This window comes from Nanorana parkeri, unplaced genomic scaffold (assembly GCF_000935625.1).
Source record: "Nanorana parkeri isolate BGI_ZX_2015 unplaced genomic scaffold, ASM93562v1 scaffold49, whole genome shotgun sequence".
Taxonomy (NCBI): domain Eukaryota; kingdom Metazoa; phylum Chordata; class Amphibia; order Anura; family Dicroglossidae; genus Nanorana; species Nanorana parkeri.
In genome coordinates this window covers 2,874,841-2,888,831 of record NW_017306317.1, presented here as the reverse complement: position 1 = coordinate 2,888,831, position 13,991 = coordinate 2,874,841, and the positions used below count along the sequence as shown (strand labels likewise).

General features: G+C 44.0%; 1 protein-coding gene across 3 annotated transcripts in view; it reads left to right on the top strand.

The window, feature by feature from the left end:
- Positions 1-7,613: 7,613 nt before the first annotated feature.
- The window catches only part of ST7 (suppression of tumorigenicity 7), a 99,624-nt gene continuing 93,246 nt past the window's right edge, over positions 7,614-13,991 (top strand). For all 3 annotated transcript variants that reach the window (XM_018574092.1, XM_018574101.1, XM_018574085.1), the window contains exon 1: positions 7,614-7,815. In XM_018574092.1, coding sequence (XP_018429594.1) covers positions 7,671-7,815 — 145 coding nt within the window. In that variant the 5' untranslated portion in view covers positions 7,614-7,670. The remainder of the gene's footprint in view (positions 7,816-13,991) is intronic.

Below are 13,991 nucleotides of genomic sequence, written 5' to 3'. Positions count from 1 at the left end.
TTCAAATGTTGTGCCAGTTTCCAAGAGTAGAAGAGAATATTGCCATCTTGCAATATTAAAGCATGCATCGATAGCAGTTCCAGTAAATCTGGAGAAACAATTGATTGAGCACAAAAAGTAGCTTTCAGCTTTGCCTTGTAGTCGTCTTCCCTGATAGACCTTCCACATTAGTTTAGATTATGTGACCAACATTTTCCATAGCTTTACAGAACTGGAAATGTCTTGTATAGAGTAAAACAGCACTCTGGTGAGGAACTTTAAGGGTTTCATTTCTGAACTTGAGGTATCTGCAACCACAATGTAAATGAGACATCTTCATTGCGTTTGACAAATCATTTTGTTTGTAGTCTGCAAAAGGGGGGATTACCTTAGGCTGTGCCGAATGTTCTTATACAGATGTCTAAGAAGGAAGTCTGCAATTTTTATTATAAAGTTTATCTAGCTCCAAGTAATGGCTTGCTCATACCTTTTCAATTGCGGTGATGTGTGTTGGTGTTTATGCTGGATAGCACCCCAACACACTTTTCCAGTGCACTTGTGCTACAATTGGGGATAATGTATCAAAACTGGAGCAGGCAGGATCTGGAGCGGTTGCCCATGGCAACCAATCAGCTTCTCTCCAGTTTGCTCAGGTGAGATTTGAAAATGGGATAGATAAGCTGATTGGTTGCAGTCAAATCTGCTCTAGATTTTCTCTGCCTCAGTTTTGATAAATTCCCCCTAATAATGTGAGGTATGGTGAATGGCTAAAAAAATGGTGCACATGTAATTTTTGGTCCATTGTGGTGTGTTAAGCAGTCTATTCAGATGAATGGGCTGCCTTAATGCAACGCATGTTACCACAGTGCACATTAATGAACTGCAGCAGATCAGGCTGGTTTGTATGTACCCCGTGTGGTTCTGGTGTGTATCAATTTGCCTTAATTGTACTGCAGAATGTTTGATCCTAAGTGCAAAGGGTGTTGTCCCATAGGCCTCCAGCTTGCAATCCTCTATCCGTTCCAGGATGGACTACAGTGTTCATACTACCTTATGCCAATAGCTTGGATCATTATACCCTGCTACACACTCAGTCCTAGATCCCTCCTCTGCCCTTTCCAGAGAGGAGTTTTCAATAGCCATGCAGGATTTTCTGATAGATCACTGCAATGATATCTGACTCCATTCAGAAGGGTTAACGCAAGTTTGCACACTTCTCCTTCAGAGTCGGTCTCCATCAGTGTCATTCCTGCAGCTGCAGCAGCCATGGCACAGTCAGCTGCTGCTATGGAGTCTCGCTGTTCCTTTTTGGATGAGGTTGTGCCTGTGGAGCCTCATTCTGCTGACCTAACGCCTAGGCTACAAGATACCATTTGGGTTCTTATTGACATGCATAAAGATGGGGCAACCTCCATCTGAATCCACTGCTGTTACCAGTCTGGGCTCCCATAGACACTGTCAAAACATTTCCAGTTCATTTGGTACTGGAACATTTTTAGTATGAAGACTGGATTTCTCCTGACAAATTTTTTTTCTCCTTCTAAACACTTTTCTGAGCAATATCCTATGGAGGAGTTATTTACTAAAAAGTGGACCGTTCTCATTGTGGCCATTTCTTGCCTTAATAAAACATGCACTGTTTCTCTGAAAGATATTCCAGTGTTTCAAGAGCAAGTTGACAAGCATCTGGAAACCCTTTCCAAGTCCTAGTTTTTCTTAGCAGGCCTTGCCTTGTAATCTGTTATTGCTGTCATGGCTATTTGCAGCTTATGCCTGCTGCATTGCACTATTGTGCTGACAGGTTGTTGGATACTGTCTGTATCATTTCCAGAAATGAATCATCATGCAGAGGTGTTTTGTCACCTGGGGGGTGCTGCATGTGGACCGCCTAGCCTCCAGGTCCACTAACAAATGTTTGTCTCCAGATGTAAGGATCCACTGGCTGTAGCAGTAAATACTGGTGGCTCCATGGGATCAGTACAACTTAAACTACTCCTTCCCCATCTGCACTGCAGGATCTAAATAGGAGGCACACCAGTGATTTTCATCTTCCCAATTTCATCCTCGTACTCTTGGCAGACACCATGTAGACTCTTCCAGATCATCACATTCTTCTGTGCCAAGGGCCAGTTTACTACCCTGCTTCACAGTTGCTGGTTTTGACAACTTGGCTGTTGAAGAAACTGGAGTCTTTTTCATTTGGTCATAAAAAAGCTAAGAAGTCCACTTCATGTAACCTCTACCATCACACAAGCAAAACAAACTTTTCCAGATGCAAAGCCAGAAACTTTTATCCCAGGACATACCTCATGGCTAGATCCTAACTTTTCTTCAATCTGCCCTGGATTGAAATTTGGCCCTGGGTATTGGCAAGGGCCAATTATCAGCTCACAATTTCATTTTGAAGACTGATTGCTTGCAAAGGCCTTTGTACATGATGTAGCTCGATCATTTCACCTGTACAACCTCCAGTGACAGTGGGAACTCAAATTGGTTTTCCCATCTCTACAAAAACCACCTTTGGAACCTATTAGATATATCCTCTCTCTACTTTAACTCACAAGGTGGCTTTCCTCATTACCAACACCTCTGCTACATGTCTCTGAGTTATCAGCCTAAGAACATACAAAGCCATCCACAATTCTGCTCCGGCTACATCACCAACCTCATCTCAAAATATCACCCAGACAGCCCACTCTGCTCTTTCCAAGGCCTCCTGCTCTCTAGAATCCTCTTGACCTCATTCTATGCTTGCCTCTTGTATGGATCTGTATTGTAAGTGTACTGTCTTCCTGTATTTTGTAGAGAGCTGCACAAACTGTTGGCTCTATATAAATCCTTTCAAATAATAAATAATTTAGAAACGGTTTGGGTTATATTGCTGTCTTTAGGAGGAATTGGACACTTGCATCAACAGACGCCTGAACATCCACCTGGTAGAACTTCGAAAACGTGTGTGTACAGAAGACCAAAGTGTTGATGGGTGCTAGAAATGACTGTGGATGGCGCCGCACACATAACTGAATAAAGATGTCATCAGCACACCAGCATGACAGAATTTAAGTCAGTGCAAATCCATTTATTGATAGATGTCACTCAGAAAATCAAACGCTTTTGGGGCCACACAAGGCACCAGCGTCTTAGATTGCCTGGCCAATTGGCAATATGATGTCAGGTATCTATGGCAACCCTGACTCTTACACAAACACACGTAGGGGCGGAGTTTGCTTTGTTTTTGGCCCAATCACTACAGCGGTACGGCACAGGTGCCGTGGCAAGGTAATCCCATGACGTACGGAGGGACTCCCACGATCAGCGTCCTTGTAGCCTTGGCAAACTGCGGCCGTTACTTGCAAGAACAGCTACAGTATGAGCACTTTCAGACTGAATGACAACGGCATCTTATTCTTCCTCTGCTCTGTTCATCTTTCCTCTTCTGGTAAGACCTACAGGTGAAACTCGAAAAATTAGAATATCGTGCAAAAGTTCATTTATTTCACTAATGCAACTTAAAAGGTGAAACTGATATATGAGATAGACTCATTACATGCAAAGCAAGATAGTTCAAGCCGTGATTTGTCATAATTGTGATGATTATGGCTTACAGCTCATGAAAACCCAGATCCACAATCTCAGAAATTTTTTGGCAGTGTGGGCAGGTGCCAAGTCCTGCTGGAAAATGAAGTCAGCATCCCCATAGAGCTCGTCTGCGGAAGAAAGCATGAAGTGCTCCAAAATCTCCTGGTAGACGGCTAAGTTGCATTAGTGAAATAAATTAACTTTTGCACGATATTCTAATTGTTCGAGTTTCACCTGTATATGCACATCTGATGGTATTTGTATATAGCCTGATGTTTTCATCACCCACTGTACAACAACCATAATCTTTGTTTACTGTATTTGAAATGTTAATGGAATATGAAGTCTTTGTGACGTCGGGGGGGGTTGGTTTGTCCCACGTTTTTCATTAGTATATGTGTATATATAGGTGGTAGACATGTGCAATTCGTTTCGTTCCGAATCTAAATCCGGACGAATTTTCGGAAATTCGGACATTCGGATGTATCCGAATTCCGAATTACAGACATAACGAATGCAAACGAATCCGAATTTCCATTTCTGAAATTCGGTAGCGTTAGTACGAACGTTCGTTTCGTTTTCTGTTCGTTTCTTATTCGTTTCTTATTCGTTTCTTATTCGTTTCGTTCGTTGGAGCAAAGTGACAGAGAAGGAGAAAAATATTTTTTCCCCCTCAAATGTCACTTTTGCTACGAACGAAACGAATAAGAACAGAAAACGAAACGAACGTTCGTACTAACGCTACCGAATTTCGTCCGAATCCGAATTGACTTTCACACCCGAATCCTGAAAAACGAAATAACACAAATCCGAATTTAAAACGAAACTAAACGAATTTTTTGGCAGTGCACATGTCTAATAGGTGGTGGTTCTGTGTTATACAATGTCTACTCTGAGCCTGATGAAGAGGACCCTGTGTTGCCTGAAAGCACTTGAGATTCTGAGTGACAAACTCGAATAATTAGAATATCCCAAACCAAGTACTGAGTACATATGCATGCTTGTACTTTTCAGAGGTCCGATATTGTTCTATGTACAATCCTTGTTTTATTGATTGCATGTTATAATCTACTTTTTTGAGGTTGTGGATTTGGGGTTCTTGGGGTTTTCATGAGCTGTAAGCCATAATCATCACAATTATGACAAATCATGGCTTGAATTATCTTGCTTTGCATGTAATGAGTCTATCTCATATATTAGTTTCACCTTTTAAGTTGCATTAGTGAAATAAATGAACTTTGCACGACGATATCATAGTCCTCTATACAGTGGCAGAACTACAGGGTCAAATAGTTCCAGCTGTGACTGGACCCTAGCATTGCATTCTGTCACTTGGGGGGCCATCCAAGCACTTCTGGCCCTGAGTCTAACCCATCTGTCTACATACACATACCTTTTTATTGATTATATATATTCCCCCCCCCCAGTTTTGACTGTGGTATCTTATGTGCCCCCCCTATATATTGTTCCTAGAGTCACCACTGTGTATATCAATAAATGGATTTGCACTGACTTAAATTCTGTCATGCTGGTGTGCTGATGACATCTTTATTCAAACACTTCTACTACTACCTATCTCCACCGTTATTCTAAAATGCATGGAAAATAAATGCTAAAACTTCAGGTGTATAGAATAACCAAATATATTTTGGAAACCTATATTGAGAGATATACAGAGGCTGCCATTACTGATTTATGTCTGGAGATTATAGTACCTTGGTTGTCTCTTGGCTCTACATAACAACTAGACAACTAGCAAAGGTCAGCAACAGAAGCCTGCATGTTTTCTCATTGCAGGTTTCCTATAGGGTATTAAAGAGGAACTTTACCCATATCTTTAAAATAACAAACACAACTTTAGAAATGTTCTACAATCTACAAACACATACTTCTACATAATTGTCAGCTTTGTATTCTTTGCCTTCTTTCTCTTTTCTTTCCCAGGCTTCTGACAGTTGCCATGTTAACTAAGGGCAGATTACTAGATCTCTTATTACTTCCTGGAACTCTCTCACATGTGACTAGACATGTGACCATGCACATCATCTCAGGGGAGGAAAATGCCTTTCCCTGAGATCTTGTGAAATTACAGATGAGATTTCCCAGCAGTGCTCTGCTGATGACAAGGCAATCCCATTGTTTGGGCAAACTAAAGTAATTTTGCCCTTTCAAAGCAGGAAGTGAATGTTCTGTGAGTGTAAGTATTTCATAGTCACAGCATTTACACCTGACATATCTATGTTATTATTTATCATCAGACATAGAGGGATGTATTGGTAGAATTTGATTTTTGAGTGTAAAGCCATGCTCCAGGAAAATGTTCATATACACACTGCAACGGGGGTATAAGTTAGAATTAAAAGCTGGGTGCTAGGTGCGGCTCATGAGAGCAGCACAGCCCCCCCCCCCAAGAGCCACACAACCCCCCCTGGGAGCCACACAGCCCTCCGAGAGCTATACAACCCCCCGGGAGCCGCACAGTTCCCCGTGAGAGCCGCACAGCCCCCCCCCCTGAGAACCATACAACCCTCCTCTGGGAGCCATACAAACCCCCCCTGGGAGCCACACAGCCCTCCGAGAGCTATACAACCCCCCGGGAGCCGCACAGTTCCCCGTGAGAGCCGCACAGCCCCCCCCCCTGAGAACCATACAACCCTCCTCTGGGAGCCATACAAACCCCCCCTGGGAGCCACACAGCCCTCCGAGAGCTATACAACCCCCCGGGAGCCGCACAGTTCCCCGTGAGAGCCGCACAGCCCCCCCCCCTGAGAACCATACAGCCCTCCCTGAGCCGCACAGCCCCTCCTGAGAGCCCATACAGCCCACCTTAGAGACTACACAGCCCACCTGAGAACTGCACAGTGCCCCTGAGAGCCTGCACAGCTCATTTGAGAGCACACACAGCCCTCCAGAGACCCTGGCGACATCAGGCCGCCACCCTGAAGCAACACAGAGTATTCAGCCTTATATTATTTTGCAATGCTGTTAAATGTATTGCTGAGATTTGCAGTCCTCTATAGCTGATGATCTTATTCTGCATTGCTGTATAATGTATTGCTGTGATTTGTTGTCCTCTATAGTAGGTGCTGTATAATGTATTGTTGGATTTGTAGTCCTCTAGTTGGTGGTATTCTGCATTGCTCTATAATGTATTGTTGGGACGTATAGTCTTCTATAGTTTGTGGTATTCTGCATTGCTGTAGAATGTATTTCTGGGATATGTAGTCCTCTATAGTTGGCGGTATTCTGCATTGCTGTATATTGTATTGCTGGGATTTGTAGTCCTCTATAGTTTGTGGTATTCTGCATTGTTGTAGAATGTATTGCTGGAATATGTAGTCCTCTATAGTTGGTGGTATTCTACATTGCTGTATAATATATTGCTGAGATTAGTCCCTCTACAGATTGAAGTCAGTGGTAGAACAGCTGCAACTGGGCCCTGATGCTCCACCAATGACTCCAAGCTATAGAGAGACTGTTCCTTCCAGTCTGCTGTGTGATATGCACCTTAGTAGCACACTGCAATTTAACACTTCACTCAATAGTACAGTACAAAGGTACATTTCACTGTGTAGTGTAGTTACAACCTCTTGCATTGTATTTAAGCACATAATTAGTTCAGACAGTTGTATGAAGTGTTTTTCTAAAAGAAATCATCAGTATTCGGGTGAAGGGTTGGCACTTTGAGACACATAAATTGGTTTAGTGATTGGGCTCAGAAAGGTTTGCCATCCCTGCCCTAGACCAAACTGAGTAGTAAACTCTTGCAGTGCAGGGGTGACCCCACCACAAGGCAGTTCTGTAACACATTCACATACACCTCATGTTTTGCAGGGATGGAGCCAGACTTCTAATAAGAGTCTACAGGACTGCGTGTGAATTCCCTGTGTGGCAATGACAGTGACTATGAGTAAGCCAGGCAGCCGGCAGACTTTTCTGGAATAACAAGTGTGTTTTAGATGCAGTCCTGTCAGTTGGCCATGTCTTGGCTTGTGAGGGGGGAGGGAAGGCACCTTTCTTATAGGATTGGCTACAATGTGGCAGTCCTCCCAGGCTGCACACACACACAGTGCTTGGGGCAGCAGAGAGCAGCTCAGGCTCTCCCATGAAATATGGCTGAAGCTGGCTTCCTGGAGCAGCTCAAGTCGTGTATGGTGTGGTCGTGGACGTACTTGTGGACGGTGTGGTTCTTCTTCATGCTCTTCCTGGTCTACATCCTGAGGGTCCCGCTGAAGATTAATGACAATCTCAGTACAGGTAGGGGGAGGGAAGGGGGGAGACCGCCACGTTTTCTGCACAGGACAGGGAGGGAGGAAAACTTTGTGCAGCAACTTGCTGGGAGGACTCACACTGCACAGACGTGTACCTACACTAAGCAGGGCCTGAGGAGAGGACGGGGGGCCGGCTTGTGGCCTCTGAGGAGAAGGAGGTGACCGGCCTGTACCCCCCTGAAGGGGGGGTGAACGGCCTGTACCCCCTGAGGTGCCCGCACACACTTTTCCATTGTTTGATGGCAGACTCCTCACAGGGTGTCTGTCAGGTCCTAGTGCCGGAGGAGGATGGCTCTGCTGGAGGGCTGACTGTGTGTTTGACCCCCAAAACAGCACCCCTTCTATTTATATTGTGTGTGTGAGTCCCCACGAGTAAACGGCACCCCTTATATTTATATTCTGTGTGTGAGACCCCACAAGTAAACAGCACACGTTATATTTTCTGTGTGTGTGTGTGTGTGTGTGTGTGTGTGTGTAAGACCCCACAAATAAGATGTACTATAAACAATTCTCACTATAGTATTTATATTCTGTGTAGGAAAGTGTGTGTAACTCCAAAAATAAACAGCACTCCTTATGTTTATATTGCGTGGAACCTCAAAATAGGAAGTAATATAAACAACTCTCACTATAGAATTTGTATTCTGTGTAGGGGTTACATCTGGGTGGCAATCGCTGAATTGCATGTACCTATTTTCACGACGTGCACCGCGCAGTGTTTTCAACCGTGATCCTGTGGGATCAACCGTGTTTTCGGTTGATCGATGTTTTCAACCGTGATCGTGTGGGATTACCGCCGATGCGGTGTTTTCCGAGCGGTAGCGCACAATCGCAGTTTATTCACATGCAGATGTGGCAGTGGGACTGGTTTTCATTTTTTATTTCATTTTTTCTTTATTTAATTTTTTCATTTGTTTTATTATTTTTATTTAGTTACATTTTTAACTATTATTTATTTTTAAAAGTCAAACCAGCCCTGCTACTTGTCCGTAGCAGGGCTAAAACAGTGAAAAAACTACTTGCCCGGCACCCGAAACTACATGTCCCGGGCGTCGGGCAATACGAATTCAACATCCATGTTCCCTCATGGCTCTCTATTATTATTTTCCAGTAAAAATTCAGATGCAGAGGCCACAGTGCGCTGCCCAGGAGGTGACCAGTCAGCGATGACATGTTCTCTTTAGCTTGGCATCAGCGCCCTGTAGCCCGAGAAGCTGACATTGATTTTTTATCTCTCCTGTGAAACTACAGGTCAATGGGGATCAATTTCAGCCAATAGGGGTGACTGGGTGCATGCAATAGGCTTCAGCAAACATCTCTGCGTTTGCGCTTTTGTGGAAAAGCGTTTGCTGATTTTGATTTACTCCATAAAGATGATATAGAGCCCGGAGAGAACATTTTTATGTTTTGGCTAGTCATGTATTTGTCCCTTTCATTGAGGGCCCAATTACTAGTATGAGTTGCAGGAACGCAAGTTACTTGCATTACATCACCATTTATTTTTAATGGCACCACAACGCACATGCGTTGGAACACACCAGTTTTGTAACCAGTCCAATTTTGGGGGCATTTTGTTGTGTTGGTAGCACTTTATTTTCAATGGGCTGCCTTAATGTAATGCGTTGTTTCGCAGGCGTTCATGCACCACACAAATGTAAATGGGCCCAGAACACTTTTTACTCTTGTTAGTAGTATAGGTGTAGTATTGACCTCTTGATCCTGCCAGTTTCTGTAGTTGTAATAAGGTGACAACGGTAATCGAATTCTCATATTGCAGCGGTAGCGTTGTTTTCCTCTTCAGAGCAGTTCTGCTATTTATTGACAGCAGGTCATGCCAACACACGGTGAGGGGAATTTCTTCAAAACTGTAGCAGCTGTGCATGGCAACCAATCAGCTTCTCTCTTTCATTTTCAAATCTTAACTGAACAAACTGAAGAGAGAAGCTGATTGGTTGCCATGCACAACTGCTCCAGTTTTTTTGTCTGTTCCAGTTTTGGTAAATTCCCCCTAGTGTGTCTGCAAGGTCCTGTTGGCATGCTTTATGCTGGAATGGCAGTGGCTCTGGCAGATATTCCAAAGAACTTGTGAGTCTACTGTAACGTCACCTGAATTGATGTGCTGCTGACCACCCAGAGCCCTGGTACCTGTGGAAAAGACTGTAGAAAATGGTGTAAAAAGGTATTTAACCACTTGAAGTCCAGGGTGTTAAACCCCCTTCCTGGCCAGGCCATTTTTCAGTATTCAGCACTGCACTACTTTGACTGACGTTTATTCCATCATGCAACGCTGTACTGAAATGAATTTTATACCATTTTTTTTTTAGGGAAAGATAGAGCTTTCTTTTGGTCGTATTTAATCACTACTGGGGTTTTTATTTTTTACTATATAACAAAAAAAGTACCCTAAATGTTGAAAAGAAACCTGTTTTCCCTATGAAATGTTATGATCACCCCAATTTTTTGGTAAAATATAAAACACGGGGTCACGTCGGGTAAATAGACACCAAACATGTCAAGCTTTAACCGCCTCCCGGCCGGCCGTTGTTGCAAAATGACTGGCCGGGAGCTTCCTGGATGTAACGGGGTATCAAAAGACGTCTTGTTAGCCCCGCCCACTCACACGCGTGAGCGGGAAACAGCCAAAATTGAAAAACGGGCAGTGATGCCTGTTTCCATAAAAGCGATCCGCCAACTATAGAGTAGGCCTGGGACCAGCATGGTGGCTCTCTGACGGGATCAAAGGGAGATTGGTATACGATTTTCCCTCCATCCCCTCTCCGGTGTCAGAATGCGGAAGTGATATATATTACATCACTTCCGCATTCTTGTGTCACTTTCCAGCTTCAGACGCTGATGAAGCAGATCTCTGCTTCATCAGCTTCCTTGGGGGTCCCTAAGTGACATTAGGGATCTTGGAGACCCCTGATGTCGCCATAAAGAGCACCTGTAACATATTTTTGCTATCACATAGGGGGGTTTCTTAGCCCCCTATGTGATGACAATAAACTTAAGTAAAAAAAAATAGGAACAAAAATTAGTCACACGCATACACGCATGCAAACATGCGCCGGGTGTGCATACGTGCGAAAATGACAACTGCACCCATTACGTTGTACATGTTCCATATCGCCGCGAACATTGAAGTGAGAGCAATCATTCTAGGGCCATTAATCACTGGTAACACTAAACTGATGAGCGGTAAAAGCTTTTAAAGCATCGCCTATGGTCAATTTTGGGTATGGTAGTCTTTTGCGATTTTGCGGGTGCGTGCAATTTTAAAGCTTGACGTATTTGGTGTCTATTTACCCGACGTGACCCCGTCTTATATTTTGCTAAAAAAATGGGTAAGAATAAATGTATTTTAACGTAAAGTTTAAAAAAAAAAGAAAATTTCCAAAATTTTCACTTAATATAGTAAAAAATAAACCCCCAGTGGTGAATAAATGCACCAAAAGAAAGCTCTATCTGTAAACACCTGGTCTTCAAGTGGTTAAAATTGCGACCACACCCAAAATTGGCCATAGATGACACGTTAAACGCTTTTACCGCTCATCAGTTTAGTGTTAACAGTAATTAATGGCCCTAAAATTATTGCTGTCATTCCGATGTGCGCGGCGATATGTAACGTGTATGGCACAATAGGCGGAAAACGTTGTTTTCGCATGTTGGTGCACCTGACGCATGTTTGCGTGTGTATGTGGGGGGACTTAAACATTTAGTTTTTATTTTACTTTTTTTTTTTGTCACTTTTACTTAGCTTCCCCGCACACCCGCAGCTGCTACAAGCGATCGGGCATCTCTAAAGTCTACATTACTGAAAGTTTCCCCACTTGTGTGGGTGCTGGGCGGCCATGGACAGGAGATGGTTAAAAGCTTCTTGGTGGATGAAAGATTTTTTTTATTTTTAAATGCTAGTGATTGCACAAAAAAGTGTGTGCCTGCTCTGCACCTTCCCTGAGCATGACAATGTTGTCTGAAATGTAAATGGCATGCTGTCATTTGTATAGGGTCACATTCTTCACTTACTATTTGACGAGGCTACATGATGACACACTCCCAGGAGCTATGACATTGACAGCCTGAGCTCGAAGAAGGGGAGCAGTGAAAGAAGACACTGAGAGCAGCACTGGATTATGACAAGGGGACGTAGTGCAAATATTACCTTGGCTTGTTGTTGTTATACAGGATTTATATAGCGCCAACAGTTTGTGCACCGTTTTACAATATAAGGAGGACATTACAATTCAAGACAAGATGGGAAGGAGGGCCCTGCTCGTGAGGGTTGCTGTGTGGGGATGAGTTGTTTGAGAATGTGATGGTTCAGTGGTTAGTTTGAGATGGGATAGGCTTTCCTGAAGAGATGAGTCTTTAGGATTGACAGGTTGGGGTAAGGAGTACCAGAGGATGGGAGAGACTCTAGAGAAGTCCTTGAGGCGAGCATGGGAGGAGTTGATGAGGGAGCTGGAAAGCAGGAGGTCTTTGGAAGAGCGGAGGAGACGGTTAGGGTGATACTTTGAGACAAGGTTTGAGAAATAGCCAGGGGCAGAGTTGTGGATGGCTTTGTAAGTGGTTGTTAATATTTTAGAATTGTATCCTTTGGATGGTTGGAAACCAGTGCAGGGATTGGCAGAGGGGTGTTGCAGACACTGAGCGGTTGGTTAGGTGGATGAGTCTAGCAGCTGCATTCATGATAGACTGAAGGGGGGATAGCCTGTGTAGAGGTAGGTCAATGAGGAGAGAGTTGCAATAGTCAAGACGGGAAATAACAAGGGAGTGGATGAGTAGTTTTGTGGGTTGAGTAGTGAGGGAAGAGGGTCCAGGGGGTAAATGGTGAGGTTGGTGTCGGAGAAAAGCTTTGTAACCTCCTCTGTGGTGACGGGGTCAAAAGAGGAAAGTAACAAGTGTGATGGTGGGTCTTGTACTTTAATAGGGAAAGGTCACTGGACAGTAGAGATATGATCTATTTTTGTTTTTGAAATGAATGGCAATGTCCTGGGCAGTGAATGAGTTAGTGGGTGGAGTTGGTGGGGGACATAGTAGAGAGTTAAAAATAGAAAAGAGTTGGCGAACACTGGATGAGTGTGTGTTAATGAGAGAGTGACAAAATAAGTCTGTTTTGGCAGCACAGAGGGGGGGAATTATATTTTAGGAGGGTAGCAGTCAATCAAGAGTGCAGCTATGTTTTTTTAAGATGTCTGGTTTCTTCTGTTTGCTATGGTTGTAGTGGATGTGACCCAAGTCTGCATGTAGTGAGGGGAGCCAGTGTGAGGATGGGAGCGAGCTGTTGAAGACAGAAATAGCCAGGTCAGGGCAGGACAGGGGTCAGATTTGGTCATAGAGGTAGTCAGTAGCAGAGTAGAGATAGGTTGACGTGGCAAAGGTTTCTTCGGGTGACAGTGTGCCGTGTAGGGGGATTCAGACTTGTGGACAGGGTGAAACTGGCAAGGTTGTGGTCTGAGAGAGGAAAAAAGGGATGTTGGGAGAGGTTGCAAGGCGTGTATAGGTGAGAGAACACAAGATCTAGTATTTTGCCATCAGAGTGAATGGAAGTGTGTGCCCATTGTGTTAGATCAAAAGAAGAGGTTAGGTTGAGAAATTGAGTGGAAGCCGGGGTATTAATGTTAGTAGCAATGTTAGTCACCAACAATGAGAGTGGGTATTTCTGAGGAGATAAAGTAGGGTAGCCAGGATGAGAACTAATTAAGAAAGTGAGGTACTGGTCCAAGTGGCCAATATATAACAACATTCCTCAGCGATATTGAAGAGAATAGGCGAATACAGTGGGGTTCAAAAGAGGACAGGGGTAGAGAGGGAGGTGAAGGTATAACTTGGAAGGTGCACTGTGGGGATAGAAGGATTCCCACTACACCTCCTTTCCATCCACTGGGTCTGGGTGAGTGCGTCCAGTGGACGCCACCATGGGAGGGGGCAGCAGGGAAGGCAGATTCGGATTCCTGAAGCCAGGTTTCAGTAACAGCAAGCATGTTGAAGGAATTGGAAATAAGAAGTAGAACTCCCATCAAATTAATTTTCTTACCAAAAGTGAGAAAATGAAATGACCCCACTAATCTGCACCCTCTGCCCCCCTCCCCTGTTGGCTATACCTCTGTACAAAGCGCCATTCCCAAAACGTCTCCCCTGTCATCGCTGGTGTACTGTCCA